Genomic DNA, 25311 nt, shown 5'->3' with positions numbered 1-25311 from the left:
AGGATTAAAAAGGCAGAACATTTGAACATTTGGCTTAGTGGTTAGCACATTTGCCTCACACCTCCAGGGTTGTGGGTTTGATTCCCGCCTCCGCCTGAGATAGGCACAGGCTCCCCGTGACCCGAGATTAGTTCGGATAAGCAGTAGAAAGTGAGTGAGTGAGTGAGTGAGTGAACATTTGATTGATGATCTTCAACTTGGCCTGAAGGCACTGGTGGATGTGTAAGTGACAAGAATGCCAGTAGTGAGCGGTGTAAGCCAGGCAGTGTAAGTCAGTGTGCCTTCCCCTTTAACTACCACCACTACCACCTCCAACACTCACTCACTCATTTCTACCGCTTATCCGAACTGCCTCGGGTCACGGGGAGCCTGTGCCTATCTCAGGCGTCATTGGGCATCAAGCACGATACACCTTGGACGGAGTGCCAACCTATCGCAGGGCACACACACACTCATTCACACACGCAATCACACACTACGGACAATTTTCCAGAGATGCCAATCAACCTACCATGCATGTCTTTGGACCGGGGGAGGAAACTGGAGTACCCGGAGGAAACCCCGAGGCACAGGGAGAACATGCAAACTCAATTCATTCCAAAGTTTTCTGTCATGTAATCAATGAGCTAGACCAGCTCTCTCTCCTAAATAAATGGTCAAGTCAAGTCAAGAAGCTTTTAGTGTCATTTTAACCATATACTGTACAGCTGTTGCAGTACACAGTGAAAGGGACAACGTTTCTCCAGGACTCTGGTGCTACATATGGTTATCATATGGCTCGTATTATGAATGTGCCATATGATAAATTATGTAAGAAAAAAATCTGATGAGTGGTGTGATGAGGTCTGATGCAAATCATTCAGTTACCGTTACCAAGCTGATTTTTTTTCAATAACCGCACATGCTGTAATTGTGTTATTTTACTTATTCAATAGCAATTTGTTTTTTCTTTCTATTTAATAAAGAGTGACACACTGCATTATTGCATTTAATATTGTCAAACTTTCTCTTATACGTGTCTCTTTTTTCTTTCTTAATGAAAAATACGCAGCCTGCCAGGTTACAGAGAACCCTCTGTTTGTGTGTCCTCACAACGTTCCTGTGGCACAAAACTAAAAGATAGAGCTTTACCATTCAGGGTTACAAAGCACTGGCACTTGGGGACTCTTTCCATAAACGTTAGATAAGTGTCTTTAGTCTTAACCACCATATCACCAATTATTGATTATGTTAAATAACAACACATTTTTAAATCTTGTGTATTTGACATTTATAGCGATTGGCAGACGTCCTTTTCCAGGGTGACTTACATTTCCTTGAGCAGTTGAGGGTTGAGCTCCTTGTCAAATGAATATCAGTGGCAGGTTGGTGGACCTGGGATTTGACCTTACAACCTTCCCATCAGTAGTCCAAGACCTCAACCAGTGAGCTCTCACTGCCCAAGCTGTTACTATACGGTACTGTTACTGTATAAATGTATTAGAATGAATGCATTAATAAAATCCTGTGAATTTCCAGGCAACTGCGATACAGTAGAAAATTATTTCCCATGCTGAACAGAAAATTCTTGGTAAGAATTTATCAGCTGTAGAACATCTGTAAGATGGCCAATTAAAAGAGACCGAATCATGCTTTTAGCTGTAACAAATAAAGATCAGATGTTCTGGCTTTATATCCACACACACACAAAAAAAAAGAAGCTTCTCTTCGGCCTGTATTAGGAGCCACTGTACAGTGAGAATACATTCATCTCCAACTTTCCCTTTATCTCACAGAATTATAATTGTTACATGATGGTGAATGACACCACTTTATCTGTAATCAGTATGAAAACTGAACTTCACCAGCACCACTCTTCATATGAACAGGCTAAAATGTCAAAAGGGACCACACAACTCTTGATATGGTGAAGCCTTGATTTTCACCCTGCACTTGTGTAAGTTGTGTTAAAACATTAACACACGGTCCCTGAGTCACTAAAGTGACATAGCAGGAGTTCACTGCCTGCAGTCAGCAGCTGTGAGCTAGATTTATCTGCAATTTCATTAGCATAACATTTTAACAAGACAATTTGTGGTTTTACCAAAATGACGTAAATGGTGATTCATCGACAATATTAATTAACACATATTTAAAAAAGCAACATACTAGGCAAGCTCACGGTCCACAGAGTTACTGTGGGTTAAAAGTCTCTGAGTTTTCTTCAAAAATCTGAACGTTTCTATGTGTGTAATACTGTATATGTTGTCTATAAAATTAGTTTTTTATGGAAGTAGATAATCATGGTCTCATCCTGTCTAGATTGTTTGGGAGACTAAAAACATTTTAGTTTTATTTACTGTAACCGATTAGTAGACGTCCAAATGACCAAATGACCTAATCTTAAAAAAAAAAAAAAAAAAAAAAAGAAAGAAAGAAAAAAGAAACATTGACATTCTGTTGCATGGGATCCATTCATTCATTCATTCATTCATTCATTCATCTTCTACCGCTTATCCGAACTACCTCGGGTCACGGGGAGCCTGTGCCTATCTCAGGCGTCACCGGGCATCAAGGCAGAATACACCCTGGACGGAGTGCCAACCCATCACAGGGCACACACACACTCTCATTCACTCACGCAATCACACACTACGGACAATTTGCCAGAGATGCCAATCAACCTACCATGCATGTCTTTGGACCGGGGGAGGAAACCGGAGTACCCAGAGGAAACCCCCGAGGCACGCAATCTCCACACACACAAGGTGGATGAGGGAATCGAACCCCCAACCCTGGAGGTGTGAGGCGAACGTGCTAACCACTAAGCCACTGTACCCACCCTGCATGGGATCCAATTAATACGAAGTAACATTAAAATTATTTCTTGCACAATTCACACAGGAGACTGATAAAATAAAGTAGCAGGCTAGAGCAAAAAATATCTTCCCCACCATTTGTGTAAAATCTATTCTATCAGATGCAGCCCCCTGCCAGCGCAGGATAATGAAGTGAATAATTCCCTCTTTAGTGGTGCTGAAGCCTGTTAAATTTTGGATCTCCAATGCAAACAGTCCTCCCGAGTGCCGGGGAGACGAGCTTCCCAGCGTGCTCCAGCATGAGGTCATGCCTCAGATCTCTGTTATAATCAGCATATCCCACACGCCTGTGTCTCCAAGTGCCTCTGAAGCCTTTGTGTACAGGAGAGCATTAATTTATTATTGATGCTAGCTGTATGCCTCATTCCTCGTTCATTACACTTAGCATGAGATTTAGAGGGACTTGTAGTTTAGAAATCATGAAGTAATGCTTATCAAACAAAACTAGGACTTGTGACCAACCTCTTAATCAGAAGAAATCACGACATTTTGGACCTGCAGAGTGGCTCAAATGCTGAATTTATTACTTGCTCTCCATCAGACAAGGCACAAGAACAACTGATGCATGTGTGTGCATGTGTAGGTAGGTGTGTCTGGGTAGAAAGCTAGGTGTGCGAGTAGGTAGGTAGATAAGCTCGGACAATAAAATCCACCTGCCTAACATAGCGTAGGTTGCCCTTGTGCTGCCAGAAGAGCTCTGCCCGATTGACAGACTCCTTAAGACCTGTGAAGGTATGCTGTGTAATCTGGCACCAAGACATTAGCAGCATATCCCTCATTTATGGCATGTGGAAGATGCCCTTATCCAGAGAGACTTATATTTATCTCTCTTCTTTTTTTTCTGAGCAATTGAGGGTAAAGGGCCTTGCTCAAGTCCCCAAGTAGCGATAGCTTGGTAGACCCAGGAATCGAATGCTGATTATCAGTCAGATTACTAGTCCAATACCTTAACCCCTGAGCTATCACTTTTACAAGGTGGACAGCAGGACATTTTAATGTTACAGTATGGCTGATCATTGTACAGTGATTCTTTACATTAAAAAACTCTTCTTAACATCCACATTCGTCTCGGTCTCATCACCTGAGGTAAAAGTCAAGACTCATCTTTGTCACTTCACTCGACGAATCTCTTTTCACACTAAAATTGGTTGTGATAATGTGTAAAATGGATAGTCTCAAGCTTTTGAATAGCTGTGGTTTAAACTGTAACTAACCAAAAATTACTATTAATAAACAGAACACACAAAATAATGCAAAATAGACTAATGATACCTAACAGTGTTTACAGAAATAACTTCAGCCTCTTAGATCATAATGTGACAAAAGTTTAGAGCACAAAGTGGAGAATTAAACCTGTTAAGATTATACAGTGCAAACATTGATGTAAAACAAATATACACCTCAAGTTCCTAATTAGAGTGATAAATATTTCCAAGTAAACTTCACTGCTAAACAGCTCCCCCAAACTGGGCAGAGTCGTGGAAGTGGTCCAGGGGGTTGGAGACAAGTCAATGTGTTTCAGACTGGATAAATGTGTTTGGGGAGGTGAGGGTCAGGCTTATAGTAGGAGTTGGAGCTTGGTGTTTTGTTTCTGCAGCTAGGAAAATCACTATCTATTCCATGATAGTAAAGTTGTTTACAACATTCAGCATCAGTAAACATCTAATAAGTAACAGTTCTTTGTTGTATCTTATTTTATTTATTGTTTATGCACAAAGGCTTTGTACTTACTGAGTACTTACTTGGCAAATCCTGGAGCTTGCTTTGTGCACAGAGGCATTGTGATGCAGGAACAAGTGTTTATTGCTGTATTTCCAGCGAAAGGAACTTGTAACGCTACAGAATACAAAGCCATTCTATACAATTGTGTGCTTCAACTTTGTCAAACATATGGTTGTGATCGCTCAGGTGTCTACTTGTACTTTAGTTACATTTTCAAATTTTTGAGAAGTTACAATTTGGTTATTTTGCCAATTTCCACTCACCGGTTACCTCTCCGTATCACATGACCCGCTGTGGTGAATGGAGCAAGCACGTGTTTCATGAGTCAACTGCTGCTCATGCTGCATCACAGGGAAGCATAACACACAAGGAGAAAGGCACTATCTGTCCTCTTCCATATACCTGAGATCACAGACGCCCGTGATTGGCTAGTGTCGCTTTGATTGACAGGGTAGAGACGGTTATTACACCCTTCCCACCAGAAAGCACTGCAACTTATTTTTCCAGACACAAAGGACTGTGCCACTCTGGAGCTCCGGTGCCAGTGTGTTGCATTTACTGAGTGAAATGTGAGTTTAGGTGAAAAGATGCTAAATCTCAAGGATTCTCCGGAAGGTTCTGCATTATTAAAGAGGTTCTATCTGTTTCTAAAAAGGAAACCTTCTGTTGTTTCATTAAAAAACTGGGAGAAGGAAGAAAGAAAAAAAACTCCACTCATATACAAAGGTAAACTAATATCTTGTTTATTTTTTTTTCTCCTTTATATATATAGATCTATGTTTTTTTTTCTACATACAAGTCCTTTTATAGTCATCATGCTGGGTGCAGCTTCAGTGGAGGAGCTCATGCAGGTGGCCCGTGTATGGATTTTACAGAGGACACGCAGGAGGCGGCAGTGTACAGCACCACCATACCCCACTGTACAGTCAACTAATCACAACACTCTCAGAACAGGGCTGACCAGAACCAGAACCAGAGCATAGAGTCACGACTGGACTGAAATACGCTCCTGTTCCAGACCAATTAAAAAAAAAAAAATCAAAAAAAAAAAAATCCTGACTTGGCTGGGATTGGGGGATTGTATTCATGACATCATCCACTGACATCTTGGGTAGTTGAGAGAGATAGAACAGTAGTGTGTGAAGTACAGGTTTGACAATCAGTACACTACAGACGGGAAGGCATGAAAGCATGATGAGTGGCTTATAACTGAAAGATAAAAAAAAAAAAAAAAATCTAAATTAAAATATTATCTTCATCGCTGGGCTACAAAATAAAGGACAAAATCGAAGTACATTATAATATAACAAACAAACAAAAAAAAAAAACAGTTGCCAGGTCTGTTAGTTTTACTCAATCTCCTAGCTCTCATTACTCAGGGCATTCTATGCAGACAGACAATACCAGACCACCCAGGAGATGGATATTAAATACAGTTTGAACAAAATTAATTCATTCATTTATTAAGTGCTTCGTCCTGGTCCTGGTCCCGGCAGAGCCTAAGCCAGGAAGGTGTGAGGTGGCAATGCAGCTTGAGTGACAAACCAGTTAACTGCAAATTTTGAGTCCACCTACTGACACGTTTCTGGGAGGTTTAAGTAAACCAGACCCTCTGGAGGAAACATGATGGAGATGGACACTGGGACAATGTGTGATCATCCAGACAGACAATAACATAAGCTCAGGATTTCACCACTATTATAATGCAACAAAGCTACTCAGTGCATCCTGTGCTGCTCATATCATATCATGATCCTGGGTTTTAATAGCAGTAAAGTCATTAGGTGAGTTATCACACAGACCTGGCAACTGTTGTGTTTTCTAAGGACACAATCTCTTGTCTTGTTCATTCTCTCTATCTGTGTATGAGGTACAGGGTCAGGACGGCTGAACCAATCGAACATAAACAAGGTTTCTGTCAAACAGAAAACAATACAATGACTTTAATTAAAAGAAAACAAGTGGTATAGAAGCTACCACTTCCATACAAGTTTCTGCATTTGTGTGTAAAGGTGTGATGAAGAAACAGTCGATCAGAACTACCAGAAACATATGCAGTATATATGAGTGTCCATGGCAACGACAGAGGTTCACAATATTTACAGTTGTAAACTAACAGGAACCGAAACTCAGAGAAAGGAGCTGCTCTCATATCAATGCAAAACACAGAGATAGTCAGTGAAACAAACTAAAAATATATTAGTAAATGAATATACAAAACCTTGATGACCGGTTATAAGATGTCCACCGAACTTTGCATTAATAACTGTTTTTAAAAAATAAAGTTTACACTTTTTTTTTACCGTAAAACAACCAAACGTAAAAGACATCATCTTTGGTGAAGATTCAACAATCTCCAAGTCCTGTTGCTATGACATCTCGACAGAGTGCCGGTTGGGCTCAGCAGCAGGTACACACACACACACACACACACACACACACACACACACACACACACACACACACACTTAAATGTAACACCGTCTCTCTGTACAGTTGTGAGAGAGAATCAGCTAAGTCCAGTGGTGTTTGGGCTGCAGAGGTCATGTGACTACGCTGCGTTCCAAAGTGAAAAACAGCAATTTAACGTGAAATATATTCACGGTTTCACTTATTTCAACATAAAACCGTGGCCTTCCCTTTCGTTTTCGCCAAATGGAGCTGTTGCCTTAAAAATAAGGTGAAAATCGAAGTCTGTGATTCAAGTTCAGCGAAGCTTCCTTTTTAACTAAGGAACAAAAGCCGGCTGTTGAAAATAAAAACTGAGGATTATTATAGAAATCATGCTCCTGTTTATATGACTTCAGGATCAGTCGAACATGCTGCTGTTTGTTGTCAATAATGAAAGAGTGCACAAGCTTTAAAAACAGCAGGAAAAGAATCTTGCAGAAAGAAGGCAGACCTCAGTAGCAGGGATACAGCAGAATTCAGCAATATGGACAATTTGTGCCAAAAATTTGAAAAGAAAAAAACAAACAAACAAAAAAAAAAAACGGACATATTTAATAAACAAACAAAGAAAAAAGCCCTAATTAAATACAAGGGCTGTTTGTAAGTAACCCCTGAAAACCGTCCACTCTTTCCATGCAGAGAGACCGCTATAGACAATAAACGTGCACAACCGAGAAACGCTGCCGTTCCCTAAATTCGGTGGGCGGCGTGGTATTATATATTCTACCATCTGTTTCTACAATGATCAATGCAAATGAACAGACTGACATAGCAACAGCTACAAAACCTAGCTTCATACACGCCCATGCAATTTAAAAAAAGACGAGACATCATTCTGTAAAAGTACCTAAATGCCTAAACTTCTAAAATGGTCAAAAGAAGGCAGCTTCTTCATCAAGTCTTTTATATTTTGCCCGAAGGAAAAAAAATAAAAAATAAATAAAAAATCGGGCACTTGTTCAGAGTGATGTGTGCCACTGCACACGGTACAAACATGCAATAGAGCTGTCACTGAGACATAAAGTTAAACGAGAACAATGTACTTTGGTTGCATTTTGATTACACGGTTAATTAAAGGCTTGATTCTAGAACGTTAAAAAAATGTTTGTGTCTGTTTTAAAAGGGAAAAAAAAACAAGTCTGATTTGTAAAAAAAAATAACAACAAAAAAAACTGCTGTTCTAAATTCTAATTAGTCTTACATCGTACGAGGGAAAAAAACAAAAAGAAATTTCCAATATTAAAAAGTACAGTCTTGATTTCAAAGTTAGATTTAGAAACAGAATAAAAGAGAAGGATGAAGGTTAAAAACAGAGGGAAGCTTTTCAGTGTCATAATTAGCATAAACCTGCATGTACGTTCCGAGGCCACCAAACATGAGCACGATGGGTTGGAAGCGATCATAACCCATTTAACAGGAATAAAGTGACAATGTTTTTTTTCTTCCAGTTGTAAAATAGAACACTGTATCCAATTCAGAGCTCTGGGGTGATTTTCCGACCCCAAACACAGGCGTTTGTTATAAACAACAGACAAACGAATATCAGGTGTGTAAGGGCAGAGTGAGCGAGTCTAAAGGGCTGTGGATTGGCTGGAAATCAACACAAACACACACACATACATACACACACATACACACATGCACACACGCAAGTGCACACACACACACACACACACAAAGTGACATATCAACAGCTGGTTGTAGTCATGTCATTCAGATCTCTGCACTGTCCCTCTTGCATCCCCTTCAGGAACTCAGAGAGAACTGGTCCTGTTCTATAGGCTTTTTCACCCAGGCCCCCAATCCTGCTTTCTGGAAGGCCTTGATGAGCGTCTGCTTTGCGGCGTGATACTCCACTGCCGCCTGCTTGGCTTCGTGGTATGAGCTCGGCTTGGCCACTTTGATCCGCAAGGTGGACGAGAACTGAGGAGAGAAAAAGGGACACCAGAATTAGAATCAGGTTTATTGGCCAAGTGTGTAGACACACACAAGGAATTTGGTTCCAGTTGTTTGTGACTCTCAAAAGTACAGATATAAATAACACTATACTATACAAACTGTACAAGACAATGAAGACGATGAGATACAATATAGACAGAATGAGTATTAAATATGAATATAGAATATAAACGATCAGTTATGTACATAAAGTGTGGGAGTGAAAAATATTATTGTTCAATATTATGCTTTTGTGCATTATACAGCAGCAGTAGTGTGTGTAACCTATACGGATGATGTGATGACTGACAGTTCTGACAAAGCAGTACTTATAGATATGAAGCAGGGAATATAATTATGGTGAGTTGTTAATCAGGGTGATTGCCTGGGGAAAGAAACTGTTCCTGTGTCTGGCAGTTTTGGTAAGCAAAGCTCTGTAGCGCCTGCCAGAAGGGAGGAGCTGAAAGAGGTTGTGTCCAGGTCCTTTAAACACGAGTTAGGAGTTAACCAGGTGGGAGGAACTAGCCTGATCTAGTGGAACCTGCAAGCTACAGTGGTCTAAATATCACCACGATTAATCTGACGTATTTTAGTGTAAAACATAATGACTCCACAGGAAAGAAAGCAGAACAGAGTGCTGCAGGGATGAGTTCCCTCAACAAGAAACCATCACGTTGGTTCCCTCAACAAAAAAGCCAATAGGATTTTTCCACTGGTTTTTAAATGTTGCAAAAAATCCACCTGGAACAAACAAAAGGTTCTGATTCTTGTTTTGTTCATCAAGATAATCTTCACTACAGAAAATTTGCATGGAATTTTTAAAGCAAAAAGCTAAAGTTAGGTTGTAATCAAAGTATATACTAGTGTACTGTTTCCCACACTCTCTCCCAGCAAGCATACAACATGTAGGGAAATGACTGCCCGGGTGATAAAAAAAATCAAAATGAAAATAAAAAATTAAATGTGTATAGAACAGCAAAATAAATTGCCATATATATATATATATATATATATATATATATATATATATATATATATATATATATATATATATATGTGTGTGTGTGTGTGTGTGTGTATATGTGTATATAAATGTGTGTATATAAATGTGTGTATATATATATATATATATATATATATATATATATATATATATATATACATATATATATACACACAGTATATACACACACACATTTTATATATATATATATATATATATATATATATATATATATATATATATACACACACACACACACACACACACACACACACACACATATATATATATATATATATATATATAGTGTATAAATGTGCATGTGTGTGCTGATGGACATCTTTTCCTGGGCTGATGATTAGCTCCTCCTTTCTGCCAGGACAGAAAAAAGGCCCTAATAACTAAAAACCTCTCCTTTAAATGCTGCCTTTCCTTTAAATAAGAGATAGAAGTACATTTAATCTGAAATGAATGCATTCAGAAGCGTGTACCTTTGAGTGCAGTCGAACCCAGCGGCTGTAGAGAGCATGCTTGCAGAGGCGAGAAGGCCGGCCCATGTCGTCCTTACCCGTGGTGGCGTTAATGACCTCTAAACCTTGGTCACCCACCGCCCAGTTCACGCTGAAGTTAGGAGCTTTTCCTGGCTGCCGTGCTTCTGCGTTACTGATACCTGCACAGCACACAACCACAGACACCCCATCAGACACTGTGTGTTCATCAAAAACTGATCAAAAGTTACAAATATCACTGGGACACGCAGAGGACATGCACAGGGATGTGTGCACAGGGGACGCACACAGGGACGCGCACAGCGGAATAGAGGCACAGGGGACATGCACAGGGACGAGCACAGGGGAATAGAGGCACAGGGACGAGCACAGGGACGAGCACAGGGACAAGCACAGGGACGCGCACAGGGCCGCGCACATGGACGCGCACAGGGCCGCACACATGGATGCACACATGGACGTGCACAGGGGACGCGCACAGGGGACGCGCACAGGGGACGCACACAGGGGACGCACACAGGGGACGCACACTGGGACGCGCACAGGGGACGCGCACAGGGCAATAGGAGCACAGGGACATGCAGAGGAGGTGCACAGGAATGCACACACAGGGACGCACACACAGGGACATGGCCACAGGGACATGGCCACAGGGACACGTACAAAACATGACAAGAATCCAAATCATTAGTCCAAGTTTGCTCGTTCATTTGTATGTTAGACTGCAACCTTTAGAGCTCTACGAGATTGAGGAAGGTAAGTCAGAGCTCTGGAAGTTTAAGGGGTTCAGTACAAACTTTAATCCATGTGTACTACAAACAGTTGTGTTAATCATAATGGTGGTTTCTGTACATTTCTACACTGGAAATGGTTGAGTTGACGATCTATAATTAAAATAGATTGTTGAGATCACGTAGAGATGACAGTTGTATAACTGCTAGGAATCCGACCTGCCTGACAGAGTATAACTCTCACGACTGTACATTTTTCATGAGCTACTGTAGGTTAAGTGCTTGCTGTATGTCCAAACTGGTGAACCACCAAATTATTAAGTAGCAAAATGATGCTAAAGTGTACATTCTTCTGTCCTTATATACTTTTGACGTGGCAAACGTCAAAACCATTTTCGATCTCCTTAAAAATGTAATGGTTAGAAGCCGACAGCTGCTGTGTTTCTGCTGTCACGCTTATGACACGTAACGTTTTTACGTGTCATAAGTGTAAAGGCTCTTCATCGTGTAAAGGCTCTTCATCATGTAAAGGCTCTTCAGAGACACGCAGAACTCACTAGACCTGATCGTCTTGGAAATCTGATGTAACACGCTGTAACAGTGTGTGCCATAGTGCATGTTTAATAATATGAATAAGGTGACGTGATCTAAGGATCTCAAGAAAATATCACCTAGAAGGAGCTTGACATTCTCAAATATCACTCTGTCTTTAAACAGAGCAGACACTGTGTTTGCACATAGTCTAGAAGAGATTAATTTTCTTGCTCTTACTGTTAATAGAAGGCCGTAGAGACAGAGAGAGAGAGAGAGAGAGAGAGAGAGAGAGAGACAGAGAGACAGAGAGACAGAGAGAGTGAGAGCAAGAGAGACAGAGAGAGAGAGAGAGAGACAGAGAGAGAGAGAGAGAGAGAGAGAGAGACAGAGAGAGAGAGAGAGTGAGAGAGAGAGAGAGAGAGAGAGAGCAAGAGAGACAGAGAGAGAAAAAGAGAGAGCGAGAGAGACAGAGAGAGCGAGAGAGCGCAAGAGAGAGTGAGCAAGAGAGAGAGAGAGAGCGATAGAGACAGAGAGAAAGAGAGAGAGAGAGAGAGAGAGAGAGAGAGAGAGAGAGAGAGAGAGAGAGAGAGAGAGAGAGAAATATGAAGGAAGGATTAATCTAAAGTTTTCCACTTGCACTAAAGCAGCTTTGGAGATTGATCTGGGAACTCAAGAGTTTCATTAAAGGAGAATAAACCATGTTAAAAGACTTGCATATTAAGCTTTATAATTAACATGTGGTGCTCAGTGGCGTATTTTTTAATGAAATTCCTGAGTTATTGTAAACATCATTCACTGCCATTTTGTGATGCAGCAGCGCTTTAGTCCTTTACTCTGTCCAGCTTTTACTCTTTCTCTCACCTCCTTATCTGTACCCTCTGCTCCCAGAGCTTAAATTCTCATGATAATAACGTCATTAAAGCCTTTGTGTTGTGGCCTCGTGGACTAGTAATCAGTTGTGCCGAGTCTCTCAGTGCTTCTCAAATGCATTCTGGGACTTTGAGTCAAGTCAGTGTCAAGTCAGTCTGCATTTTATCTATGATGGATTTCTTAGTGATCAGTTACAAAGTTGTCAGAAAGAAATAAAAAAAGCTCTTTCTTTCTAATCAACAACAAGCCTGAACGTTATCGCTTGTGTTTCAGTTCAACAACTATATCAGGAGTTATCGTGATGAATGACATCACGACGGCTTTGTTTTGAGAACATGATCACCGCTCTTCCAACAACGTCCACGTGAACTCACCACCATCAGGTGGGTAACAACTCACAACAGATTTACAACTCAGGACACCTGAAGGGATTTCAGCCCACTGTGTGTTCATTTATTTCACTGACTGACTGCTTGATTTTGTCTCCTGTACCTTTTAAAAAGCAACATGAAATGGAAATTAGAAAACATTTTCCTTCCATAATGTGCCACATTTCTGAGTGAATATGTGCAGTGCTTGGGATGAAAGGTGCCATTTGGGGAAGATAATGTGAAACAGCGTGATATAAGTTAATGGTCATTTTCCACTACTGGCATGTGCATGAGGTGTGTGTTACATTTAGCTGGAAATTGTCGCATTTTGATGTGGAAGGCAACAGAAATTACAGGAAAAACAACTTTTTTTTGCATAGATAATGATGAACCAAAGGCAACATGATGATGGACATGAGCTAAGCAAGTTATTCGTTAATCATTTAAATTAAAATAATAAAATTTCAAAGATTTCAGCATCATGCTTTCCCACATTTCACACTCCTCCGTGGATTTGTCGTTAGTTCGGTGTGTAGCGTGTGAGTGAAAGCAGAGGAGAGGTGGTGGGGTGTGTATACCGCTGAGCAGGGGCCGGTTGAGGGTGAATTGCTGGGGCAGGTGTTCGATGTCAGCGATGCGTTGGTACATGGCCCGAGAGAGATGATCAGCGTGATACAGGCTGCCCAGGATGATGCTCGAGAAGTAGATGGGCTCAGTGAAGTAGCTCATCAGCGAGCCTTGGATCCCCACCACGTTCCACCTGTGTATACACACACACAGAGCACTGAAAAGGACAGAACAAACATTTCCCGACTGAAGGTCTATTAAAACACATTTTGTTTGGCCTTGAGCACTGAATCCGACACCCTGATGTTTCCTGTTCCTTCTATTATAAGCTGTATGAAAATTCCCATGCAAGCGAAACAAACAAGTCAGAAACATGACAAAATCATGGAAATATTACATAGATCTATATATTATATAAAACAGCTGCAATGGGAGGTTTATTTTTCTTTGGAACTTGTGAAATTAAAACAAGACCTGAAGAAAGAAGTCTCTCTCTCTCTTGATGTGTATCCAGGAGCAGAGATCTGAGGCTTGATGCTTTTTGCTCACACGGGGTATGAGGGGAACGGGTTCATTTAGTGCCGTTCTTCCGTTTCCCCGTCACTATGAGCTTTCACGTCCCTAGACTACCCCAGCAGGGTCCATCCTTCTGCAGCACACAATCAAAGGGGCTAATCAAGACGGCCTCGACTCCCCCAAACAACACCTGCTGCCCCGCCATGTTGGTGACATGCTCTCAAGTGATTGGAGCTCTTTGCTTCAGTACGGCCAATCAACCGCTTCAAACTCCTGCCTGACTCACAGCCTTGACTTCAGCTATTGTTAATGTAGTGACTTTGTTAAGCTAGAACCGTAAGGCTTGGCTAACACCTCTATTTCTGCTGGTTTCTGGCTATAAGGCAGACCATTTAATTAAACAGCAAGCCAAAATAATTACAGCTGTACTTCAGAGCCATGCTAGGGACCTTTTTTTAATCTAAAAAGCAAGCAGAGATATTACTAATTCAGAGTCGGGTTTGGGGGGAAGACTTCTATAAAGGAGGCTTGAAAAGGATGAGGAGTCATGGTGCGCAGCCTTTCAGATCATCATCTGTTGCATAAACCTGACCTTTCCTCTCTTTTAAATCAAACAAGCCTGCGTTTATCTCCCAGGTCGGAGGCACCTGTACCGACGTGCGTTATTTCTTATAGCAACTGCAAAGAATTAAAAATACTCTGTCATTTATTGTCATAATAACAAGAGATTCGACATCATTCAACTGTAAAACTCTTCTGGCTAATGAGGGAAAAAAAAACATGCTTGTCATGTTGTGAAACTATAAAACACACAGCCTCTCACAGCCTCTTTACTGAACAACGTCTTGTGTCATAAAAATCTACAGCTTCACCTTTGACTGTTATAAAACACTGACACTACAGACTTCTGGAAAGGACTTTTAAAATATATGATTGATCTTGAGGATTTTACCACACAAGCATCTGTGTGAACTGTCTCTGTATTAAACCTGGCAAAACTATAGTCAGAGGTACTGTAACCAAAAAAATAACCACTTCTTAATCAACGCATTTTAATCCTAAACCTAACCCTTTAACCCTATCCTGTTAACTCTAACCCTTGTACCCCATCCCTAATCCTCAAACCTTAACACTCTAACCTTTATTCATCTACGCCGCTAAGTCCTATCCCTAACACTAAATGTAACCATCTAACCCCTTCTCCCTAACTCTTTTAACTCAGTCCTAACTATTAATCCCTAACCCTAACACTCTAACATTAACCTTAACCCTCTAACCCCCTATCTACCTAACTCTCTAACCCCTATCCATTCAATCTTCATTTATATCCCTAACCTTCTAACCCGCTAATCCCATTCCTACCCCTCTAACCCAAACCCTCTAACCCTAACATTGTCCCCTGAACCCCTAACCATATTTCTATCCCCCTATGCTAATCCTAACTCCTAACCAAACTGAGAATCTAACACAGCTGTGTTGTGTTGAATGCATGCATATTATACAATAGATAATATATAATACATAGCAGTTAGACACAAGCCTAAATAAACATGCGGTCTACTGCAAAAAAGTCCCAGTTCCCCAGAGACACCGATACATAAAACATATTCCATGCATTGCTTTTAACCAGATGATGTAGTGTGACAGAAGAACGCATGAATCATAAAGCGTGGGAGATCCGGATACACAATGGATTCTACTTATGTTGATAAATAACCCGATCCAACAGGGGATGATGGCACCTTGAGGAATGGTGCAATACAAGTGATGAAATGCCACACCCTGACAGCTCGCCATCCTTCAACTGCTAACGGCCATCCACCCTCAGGCATCGCTTGCGTAACTGCTCCTCAGACTTCCATTGCAGAAGAAAGGCAATCATTATCACTGGCTGTTTTTTTCTTTATGACACTGAACTTAATAGTCTAAATAATAGCAAAGAGAAACAGATAACTAGGAACGAGGGGCTCGCTCATCTCCAGTGACAGGACCTGTGCTACACACACACACACACACACCTCCTTATCTCCACACATGCAGGCATCAGCAGTGAGACTGACAGCAACGGTGCCACTGAGGTAAACTACACACTCGATTCCACAAGCCTGTCCTCAGAAATGTTAACATTTGACCCCAGTTGAAATTCAGAAAATTTGACAGTGTGCTAATACAATGGATTGTTGTCCAGGGAAGTATTTAAGATGGAATAAGACAATAAGACAAATGCTAAATAAAAGAAAGACTATTTTTAGAATATACATAATACTTACCTACCCTGACATTACCTCCAGAGTCCTAAATACAAGCAGGAGTCAAATGAAAATCTAGAACAAAACCCTAGCAAATTAAATCTGTATTTGCAAAAATAAAAATGTACCGCTAGTCTGTGGTTCTCAGTAGCCCCCAGTTCTGCCTCTACGTTTCATTTCATTCACCCTCATACCAACACTTTATTAATCATCATCAAGCACGTCCTGTTTACAGCCCCTAAACAGTCAGTTCAAATGTTCAGTTAGCATCACGTCTTTCCAAATCTTTACATCCGTGTACCTTTGGAGCCTTGAGATCTCTTCTTCTCTGTTCCGTTCCAGCACCGAAGTGGTGGTATTAACTCCCCCTATATGTCCGAACAGCTGAGTCACTGGCTATCTTCAAACGACAAGTGAAGACCTACCTTTTCCAGAAACACTTAAACTTGCTGTTTGTTTTGTGTATAAATTAAAAAAAAACAAAAAAAAAAACCTAAACACAGTTTAAGGGTGATGGTATCCTAATTCTGTGTCCTAGTGAACCAACGTTCATTGATAGAGACTTCAAAACACTTTTGTACATTGCTCTGGATAAGGGCGTTTGCCAAATGCCTTAAATGTAAATATTGTGTTCAGTGCTCGATATTTCACTCCGTCCAGGGTGTATCCTGCCTTGATGCCCAATGATGCCTGAGATAGGCACAGGCTCCCTGTGACCCGAGGTAGTTCGGATAAGTGGTAGAAGATGAATGAATGAATGAATGCTCGATATTTCCTTGTTCTGATTTTGCCCTTTGTCTGGTGTATCTGACTACTGCCCTCGTTTTGACTGATTTTGGATTGTGTCTTGTATTTCGTAGATAAAGCTTTTGCACATGGAGTCCTGTCTGTTACAGCCCACTACACTCTAAACTCTGTAAACCCCATGGTTTTGTTTTAAAGAAAAACATTCAAAGTTGAACAGATCACTTTCCAGAACAGATTTTGGAAAAATACCAATTTTTAACACCTAACATCTGTGGATCGTGTGTAACAAAGTCAAAGTAAATTTGTAATTCATAATTAAAAAGCATCTCATGTACAGACTTAAAGTGATATTTAAATCTGACATCTTATACAGACTGTACACATGCCAACCTAGTCACCGGAGCTTTGTGTTACCTGGCGATCTTGTCACTGCATGACATGGTGAGGAGTCTCTCTCCCTGCAGAACGCCGTCCCATGTCTGGATGGTGTTACTGGAGCGTACGGGGATGGTGCCTTCCCCCGACTCGATCTTAGTTCTCAGCTGACCCCGAGCTTTCCTGTTCGGGTGTCTGTCTCCCTGATCTGAAGACAGAAATGTTGGGACAGAAGTTAGCGAAGAACGACAAACAACAGCCAAGTTTAGTTTATTAACGTGGAAAACTGGCCAGATCTGTATAGTCATGTCTAGTAAGCAATAATTCCAGCAAGCACTCTTGATAAAGCTCATCAGAGCTACTGTGTATCACAGTTACTGGAACATACAATGATTCACGTATGACGTTCATACAGCAGAATTAATCAGACACGGACACATAGCTGGCTAATTAAACAGACTGTCCAAATTTGTTTTTCAAAACGCAGACAGCTGAATGAAATTCTAATTGAACAACACTGATCGCAGACAAAAGCACCACAAGCTCAAATGGATTCAATTATTGTTCTTTGATAATTAATTTCTAAAGAAATGCTCGAATAAATCATTTTAGACAACTGTCAGACAGACAATGACTTCCTAGTCAAACCTAACCCTGCTGGATACGGGCTGTCTAATGCAGTGTGACAGAGGGGTTATGGGTAACGATGAAAACGCAGACATTCCATGGAAAAATATTTAACTGAAAATGGATCTTCAGTCCCAATAGTAATCCTAATCCATGGAAAGAATTCATGTTGGTGGCTGGATCGCTGACTAACAGCGGCTAACAACACGCTCTGGTCGCAGCTGGATTTGATTCATGTTGCTAGCTTTAATTTCTGTTTGTTTGTCAGAATATTGTGAACAACGTACATGTTTCCGTATGTAGAACAATAAAATCAAATAAATCAAAAATTGCTTTAATATGACACAAATTTGTATAAACTATACTACAGGTTCAAGATATTTGGGTAAAAAAACCACAAAAACCACATCAATTTATATATAAATTCTCCCCAAAACTGAATAAAGCCTGAGTTTGGGATTCTCTGTAACAGAAATAGAGCTCCAAAGATGGCTAAAATGCTGCTTTCTACAACATCTTGTAGACTCTCCAGGAAAGAACTTAATCACATGACCAGTTAGCACTGGATATACTTTAAATCTACAGACTGCACACATTGTGCTTTCTGGTGTTCCATCAGTGCATCTGCATTACATGCATAACTGAGAGAATGCTGATTGGCATGATTTCCACATACTTCATGTTTATGCATCGAGCTGACTAGGCAACATGTTCCTGTCCAACATTATTGGTGTGCATTGTTACTGTAACAATGGGGATGTGGTAGCCTGGTGGTTAAGGTTCTGGATTACAAATCCAGAAAGTTGTGAGTTTGAATCCCAGGTCCACCAAGCTGCCACTGCTGGGCCCCTGAGCAAGGCCCATAACCCTCAATTGCTCATCTGTATAAAAATGAGATGATAATGTAAGTTGCTCAGGATCACTTAAAATTCAAAAAAAAAAAACTCCAACCATCTGAAGTTCTGAAATACGTCAGAACTTACTTTATTATTTTCTAATACAAGAAACAAGTTTATATTTCAGCATAAAAGAATTACAATTTCTCTTGAAACGCTGTTTCAAGCTGCTGGTTTGAAGTTGGAACAAAAACAGTTTTGTAAAATACCTTCACGGTTCATTATGGTTCATTATGGCTGAGGTGTTGAAGTATTTTATACACAGAAAGCCCAGTTTTGGCTGCTAGAATTCAGCTAGTGACATCTGATGTTGCACAATACATATAAAAAAGTCAATGACCAAACGCTTTGTTTTCAGCACCGCACAAACAGGAAGCAAACAACAGGGTGGATTACTGTGAGTAAACGCCCTATAAACTGACCTTCGACGCCTGCCTCGTGTGGTGAGAAGATGCGAGCGTCTCCACACGGCGACGTGCTGATGTACAGGTGAAACTGAACGTTGTCCTTCAGCTTGTAGCCGTGTTTCTCACACCGGGTGAAAATGGACTTTTCGTACTCCTCTTTGCTGTTACTATTTCAGAATGAAAACAGATGTTATATTCAATCCCTTTGAAATGTTCCTTCTAAGACAGCATTAGAAAGCACGTCAGAGACGTACTGCTTTGAATGAGACGCGCTGACGGCTTGACTGTAGAACAGCTGTGCTACGCTGCGCCTGAAAGCGGCTCTGATGTACAGGATAAACGGGGCTGTAATTTGGTTTGATGTGATGAGTGTCTCACCTGAGGAAGTACTCCAGCTGCATGTATAGGTAGCGGAGAAGGGAGCGACGGGCGATGATTTCAGCGTGGCAGTCGTTAAGTGCCAGGCCACGGTCGCTCATGTACTCGCCGTTTATGCACTTGGTTCCAGTGGAGACGCAGATCACCTGGGCCTCCTTCACATCGGTGCCTGCAGTCAGAAGAATGAGAAACGTTATGGTGATGTATCTGTCTGTGGCATCCTAGCAAAATTAAAGTCAGCTTTTACAAAAATGTCCAAGCCTTTTAGCTATTCGAACATGATGACATCCAAGCAAACACCTACTTTAAAATCTAATTCCTGACAGAGAAATATTTCCTAAAGCCCACAAAAGACAGCCAAAATTTAAGTCCTTATAGTCCCTTAAGTTGTGGTAGATGCAGTGAATTTATCTCTCCAAATCTGCCATTATTGGATGGCGCAACTCTCAATCCACTTGACAACAAATCAGTTTTCTTTATTTTAAAATGAAACATTCTGGAGGGATTATATATAAAATTATGCATAGTAATGATGTGTAAAAAAAAAACAGACAGTGTATATATATATATATATATATATATATATATATATATATATATATATATATATATACACACACACACACACACACACACACACACACACAGTTCATATCGTAAGAGATGAAGGAGAAGCAAACTGTCGCATTGCTGGACACGCCCAGATGTTGCTGCAAGTCATCAGCTCTCACTGAAAATGAATAATCTCCGATCACTTTGTCTCTGCAAGTCGCAGCACGTGTGAACTCATTATTATTCATCTTAAAGCGTATTCTAATACGAATTACTGAGTGACTACAGAAATGTTACGCAGTCCTGACAGGTCCTATAACACTGATTTAATGGAAATCGCTTATAAAGTGTTTCTTTATTCTTGGGATTTTTAAAAAATAGCTTGAACAACAGTCCAAAATGTACAATCATTAAAAGCATGTAAAGGGTTAAATACACAAATATTTGGTCAAAAGGGTCAGAAGGTCAGCAAGGAATAGACAGGAGCAAGAAACACAAGTTCACAAGGCGTGTATTTCTGCCTTGGAATGGCGTCCTAATATAATTAAAGGTTTGGATACACTTCACATCACACAGATATCTGGTTCTTCTCCAAACTTCTGCCACAATGTTGGAAGCACACAGCTGAACAGAACGGCTGTATGTTCTAGCGTTAGAGCTTTCTTCAATGGATCTAAGGGGCTAAGTAATTTTCCAGCATGACAAAGCTCCTGTGCACAAAATGAGCTCCATGAAGACATAATTGATTAAAAGAGTGGAAGAGCCCTGACCTCAACCCCACTAAACATCTTTATGATGAACTGGAAGCCTGACTGCACCCCAGGCCTCATCACTCCACATGATCTCACTAACGCTCTTGTGGATTGATGAACAAATCTAACGGAAAGCCTTCCCAGAGGAGTGAAGGTTATCAGAACAACACAGTGGGACTTCATCTGAAATGGGATCCTCAGAAAGCACATACAGGTTTGATGGTCAGGCTTCCACAAAGATTTTTGGCTACATAGCGTATACTGCTTAATCTGGGCCTGTAATGAAAACCGTGGATTCTGAACCACGACAAGCCCCGAATTCTTGTGGATTTATTGACAGAACCCAAAACTCACGGATCGCACAGCACAGTAACAAAGCCTGATCAAATCACCAAGCGAAGACAGCTACATTTACATTTAGATTTACAGCATTTAGCAGACACTCTTATCCAGAGTGACTTCCATTTTTTTTTATTTCAGTTTATACACCTGAGCAATCGAGGGTTAAGGGCCTTGCTCAGGGGCCCTGCAGTGGCAACTTGGTGGACCAAGGATTCGAACCAATGACCTTCCGATCTGTAGTCGAACACCTTAACCACTGAGCTACCACATCCCACATACATATTGCTGGAGAACTGAAGTCTACTGAAATGCCACAGATAATCTGCTTCACACCAGCTTCAACCGAGAAAAACAATTTCACACTTGTGAGGTTTCATATATCTAGGAGTATATAGTGTTATTGGATCTTTCTCTGATTGTGAGGTGATTTTTTTGGGAACGGGGCAAAATGTAAAACAAGAAGGAGAGGGCGTGAGAGGGAAAGCTGAAATACGAATGTTATTGATATTAGAACATCAACCGTACTGCTGGTGTAAATAAACTGGACCTTGTAACAGCACAATATTGCCCTTATCATCCAGATGGATTTCAAAGGAATGATAATTTTTACGTTCCTATTTTTACGTGCACGTAAAACTTGCTATCACGTTTACAAAAACTCGAGATACTAAACGTGGTTGGTAAAAACATGGTATTTGTTAGAAATACAACAATTAAGTTTGCTATATTTATTTCTATTGATCGTTTAGAACAAAATAGAATACTTTATTTTGTCACATATACGTTACAGCACGGTGAAATTCTCTCTTCGCATATCCCAAATTTGGAGCTTGGTCAGAGCCCAGGGTCAGTCATGATACAGCACACCTGGAGCAGTGAGGGTTAAGGGCCTTGCTCAAAGGCCCTATAGTGATAAATAGAAGGCTGTGCTTAAATTCTTAAAAACAAAGTCTTATCCTTGCATATACACTATACACTAAGAGCGGTTTGAGAGAGAGATGGAAACGCACGCAAATTCTAACAGCAGACGGTCTCGTATCTGCAGGAATTGCCCGGACATAGTCCTACCTGTTGTCATGACAACACCAGCCAGCACTTTCCTCCGTGCATGTGGAGACGTGAAGTTGTCGGTGAGCTCGCTGAACTTGTCCACCACGAGACGCGAGACAGCATCTGCTAAAACCTGACAGAGAACACACACATCTGGGTAAGACATAAGTCATTAATCAGAGAATTTTCTAAAAGCTTTATTTAAAAATAAATAAATAAATAAATAAATAAAAACAAGACTTTCTCCTGATAAAAAAAAAAAAAAGAGAGCTACACTCAAGATCTATAGATCTTTTTTTTACAGAAAGAGACTTAATTGAATTCTTAACGTTAAGGGGATCGCAGTCCCCCGTTTCACCTTTCACTAGCATGAAATATTCTGTCTAATGTGCATTCACCTTCTACAGGCATTTTTTTCCCTCTCTCTCTCTCTCTGTGTGACAGTGTCTTTTGTCTCATTCTCCATTCCCCTCTGCTAATATGGTGGAAAATGATTATGCCAGAAAGAAGTCACTGGTTGAATGGGCACAAATTAGAGACATTAGTCCAACATTGCTTCCCCAGCACTTCAGAATCACTCAACAGCAGACAGCTAATGCGAGCTCGACGCGCAGGAGAGCCGCCTGACTTACTGCGCCGTGCCGGAGAATGAAACCCTTCAAAACAGAAGGAGCGTTTTCACCCTGGCAATCAAGCTGACTATTAGCAGCACTTGGATTTTCATTAATTTTCCCCCAGCAAGTAGCAGGGGAGGCGGCTTTCCCTGGAAGATACATTAAATAAATGTTAACTGACTGTGAATTCGCTGGACGATTACGTCCTGCCGTATCGCAGAGACGAAAGCAGCGGGCTGAATTAAACAAACCGGTGACAGCCAGGATAAGATGAGAAACAGCTGCACAAAGAAACCAAAGGGCCAAAGGTAAATAAAGAGAGAGCTTCCATTTGGATAGACTGTTATTTAGTTCTCACCCCACCTTTCCTTCTGCCTGTACCTTCACACACAGACACACAAGGCAAACACACACGGACACAAGCGCGCCACAGAAAGCACGACTGGCGCAATGAGTAGAGCAGCGATAAATGAAAAGTCCTTCTAATGCCTTTTATCCAGCCATCTTCTTGCCATTCACCTAAAACAAATTTACCCATGTGCCCCAGCCCTGAACACGGCTCTGACAGCACGCTAAATCATAGAGTCTGGGCTGAGTTATAGAAGGCATTGCTACCAGAGCTCCATGTTCTCTTCTGTGAGCCTGTCAGGCACATGAGCAGCCCACAAGGCATCAGCGTCAGAAAACAAACGCCTTCCTGACAGCCCACTCTTCAGCGGACAGGCAGCAGCCGGAGTTACGGCTAAACGCTCTTGTTTTGACATGGTTCAGAGGGAGATGTTAATTAAGATTGGGCCAGTTTCAGTCTCCGCTCTTATCTGAAAGCAGGATTAACAAAAGGTTTAGGAAAAAGTGTAAATGACAGGTTTTTTTTTCTTCTTCCAGAAACACACGGGACTTTTGGTTCTTTTAGTCGCCTGATCCGTGTTTATCTTTTTATCCTACATCTACATTTTGATTTAAGCTTGCCATAAAGATATGCCATTGTGTTTAAGAATCAATCATTGGATTTGATAGAGAACTTATCTTTAACAACTCTCCACAGAGTTTAGCTAAATGTATCAAATACTACAGAGAGGTAAGAGATTGATTCTTCTTCAATCACTTCGCTAATCTGAAGACCTGCTATATGGCTACGCTTTATCTAAGAGCTTGATCAGTCAGGAAGAAAGGGATAAAAATATAAAGACAATGTTCGATTTAGTTAACCAAGAAAGTGCTTCGATGGGGTAAAAGTTAATATAAAAGTATATATATATACTAATATAATATACTAATATACTAATATAATATACTAATATATATATATATTATTATTATTATTATTTTATTTCCAAAATTATGCAATCAATTTACAAAAACTTTGGGTTTTGGGTTATTTCCTCTCAGATAATTGAAGATCATTTTTAAACGATAAACAATATATTTAGATCATGCAGCACAAATGATCTAGCATGAATAAGAAAGTCATACCTGAGGCAGATGTAGCTGTAGGCCTTCTCTGGGGATTGGTTGGCGAGATGGTGTCTGGTCCAGCTGCATGTTGAAGAGAGCAGAGAGCGCAGCCTGAGCTGCACGCGCCTTCGCCAGTTTCTTATTCCTCCCTGATCCCTCGAAGGTCTGTGAGTCCACGGTCACGGACATGACAAAGTTTTTAGCGTGGCTCTCGCCACTCTCCGACACAAACTCGTATTTGAGGCCCGGCCGCAGTTCATTCAGAATCATGACGGGGTTCTTTCCGCTGGACGATGTGTTGAATGTGGATGGGGGAGGCAGCGGGGCCTGAGCCAGGCTGTTTGTACTGGTCACCGGTGGTACTGGGTATTCTCCCAGTGGGTTTAGGGAACCGTTGGAGTTGGAACTCAGGTAAAAGGAGTCCTCTGGTGGGGCAGGAGTCTCAAAACCGTTGAAGAGCATGTCGGGGAAGTCGGCCTGGTCTGAGGTGAAGTCCGTGTTGACAGTGAGCGTTCGGCCCATAGCCAGATGTGCCTCTGAAGCGTTAGGGAACTGCACGAAAGAGCGCAGTGCTTTCTCAGCTGCGTTCAACTTTGCCTTTTTCTTAGTAGGGCCAGAACCTTCAAAAAGCTGTCCGTTCACCTCTACAGTCATGACAAAGACTGGCGCGTGGACCGGCCCAGTCTGAGAGAGCAGCTTGTACTGCAGGCCTGGCTTGATCTCATTCAGCTGCATAAGAGCATTCTTGGGAAGAACCGGCCCTGGAGTTTTCTTGCGTTTCTTGGGCCTGAACTTGG

General features: G+C 41.0%; 1 protein-coding gene across 4 annotated transcripts in view; it reads right to left on the bottom strand.

Annotated features, from left to right (window-relative positions):
- Positions 1 to 5333: 5333 nt before the first annotated feature.
- The window catches only part of adarb1b (adenosine deaminase RNA specific B1b), a 165026-nt gene continuing 145048 nt past the window's right edge, over positions 5334 to 25311 (bottom strand). For all 4 annotated transcript variants that reach the window (XM_060876839.1, XM_060876841.1, XM_060876840.1 and 1 more), the window contains 8 exons: positions 24533 to 25311; positions 22464 to 22578; positions 19750 to 19918; positions 19387 to 19538; positions 17481 to 17649; positions 13566 to 13747; positions 10464 to 10642; positions 5334 to 8954 (listed from right to left, as the gene is read on the bottom strand). The exon at positions 24533 to 25311 is cut by the window's right edge and continues 150 nt beyond it. In XM_060876839.1, coding sequence (XP_060732822.1) covers positions 8778 to 8954; positions 10464 to 10642; positions 13566 to 13747; positions 17481 to 17649; positions 19387 to 19538; positions 19750 to 19918; positions 22464 to 22578; positions 24533 to 25311 — 1922 coding nt within the window. In that variant the 3' untranslated portion in view covers positions 5334 to 8777. The remainder of the gene's footprint in view (positions 8955 to 10463; positions 10643 to 13565; positions 13748 to 17480; positions 17650 to 19386; positions 19539 to 19749; positions 19919 to 22463; positions 22579 to 24532) is intronic.

The sequence above is a fragment of the Tachysurus vachellii genome, chromosome 8, assembly GCF_030014155.1.
Source record: "Tachysurus vachellii isolate PV-2020 chromosome 8, HZAU_Pvac_v1, whole genome shotgun sequence".
In the NCBI taxonomy this organism is placed as follows: domain Eukaryota; kingdom Metazoa; phylum Chordata; class Actinopteri; order Siluriformes; family Bagridae; genus Tachysurus; species Tachysurus vachellii.
The sequence above is the reverse complement of the archived record's forward strand: the minus strand, read 5'-3'. Positions and strand labels throughout refer to the sequence as shown.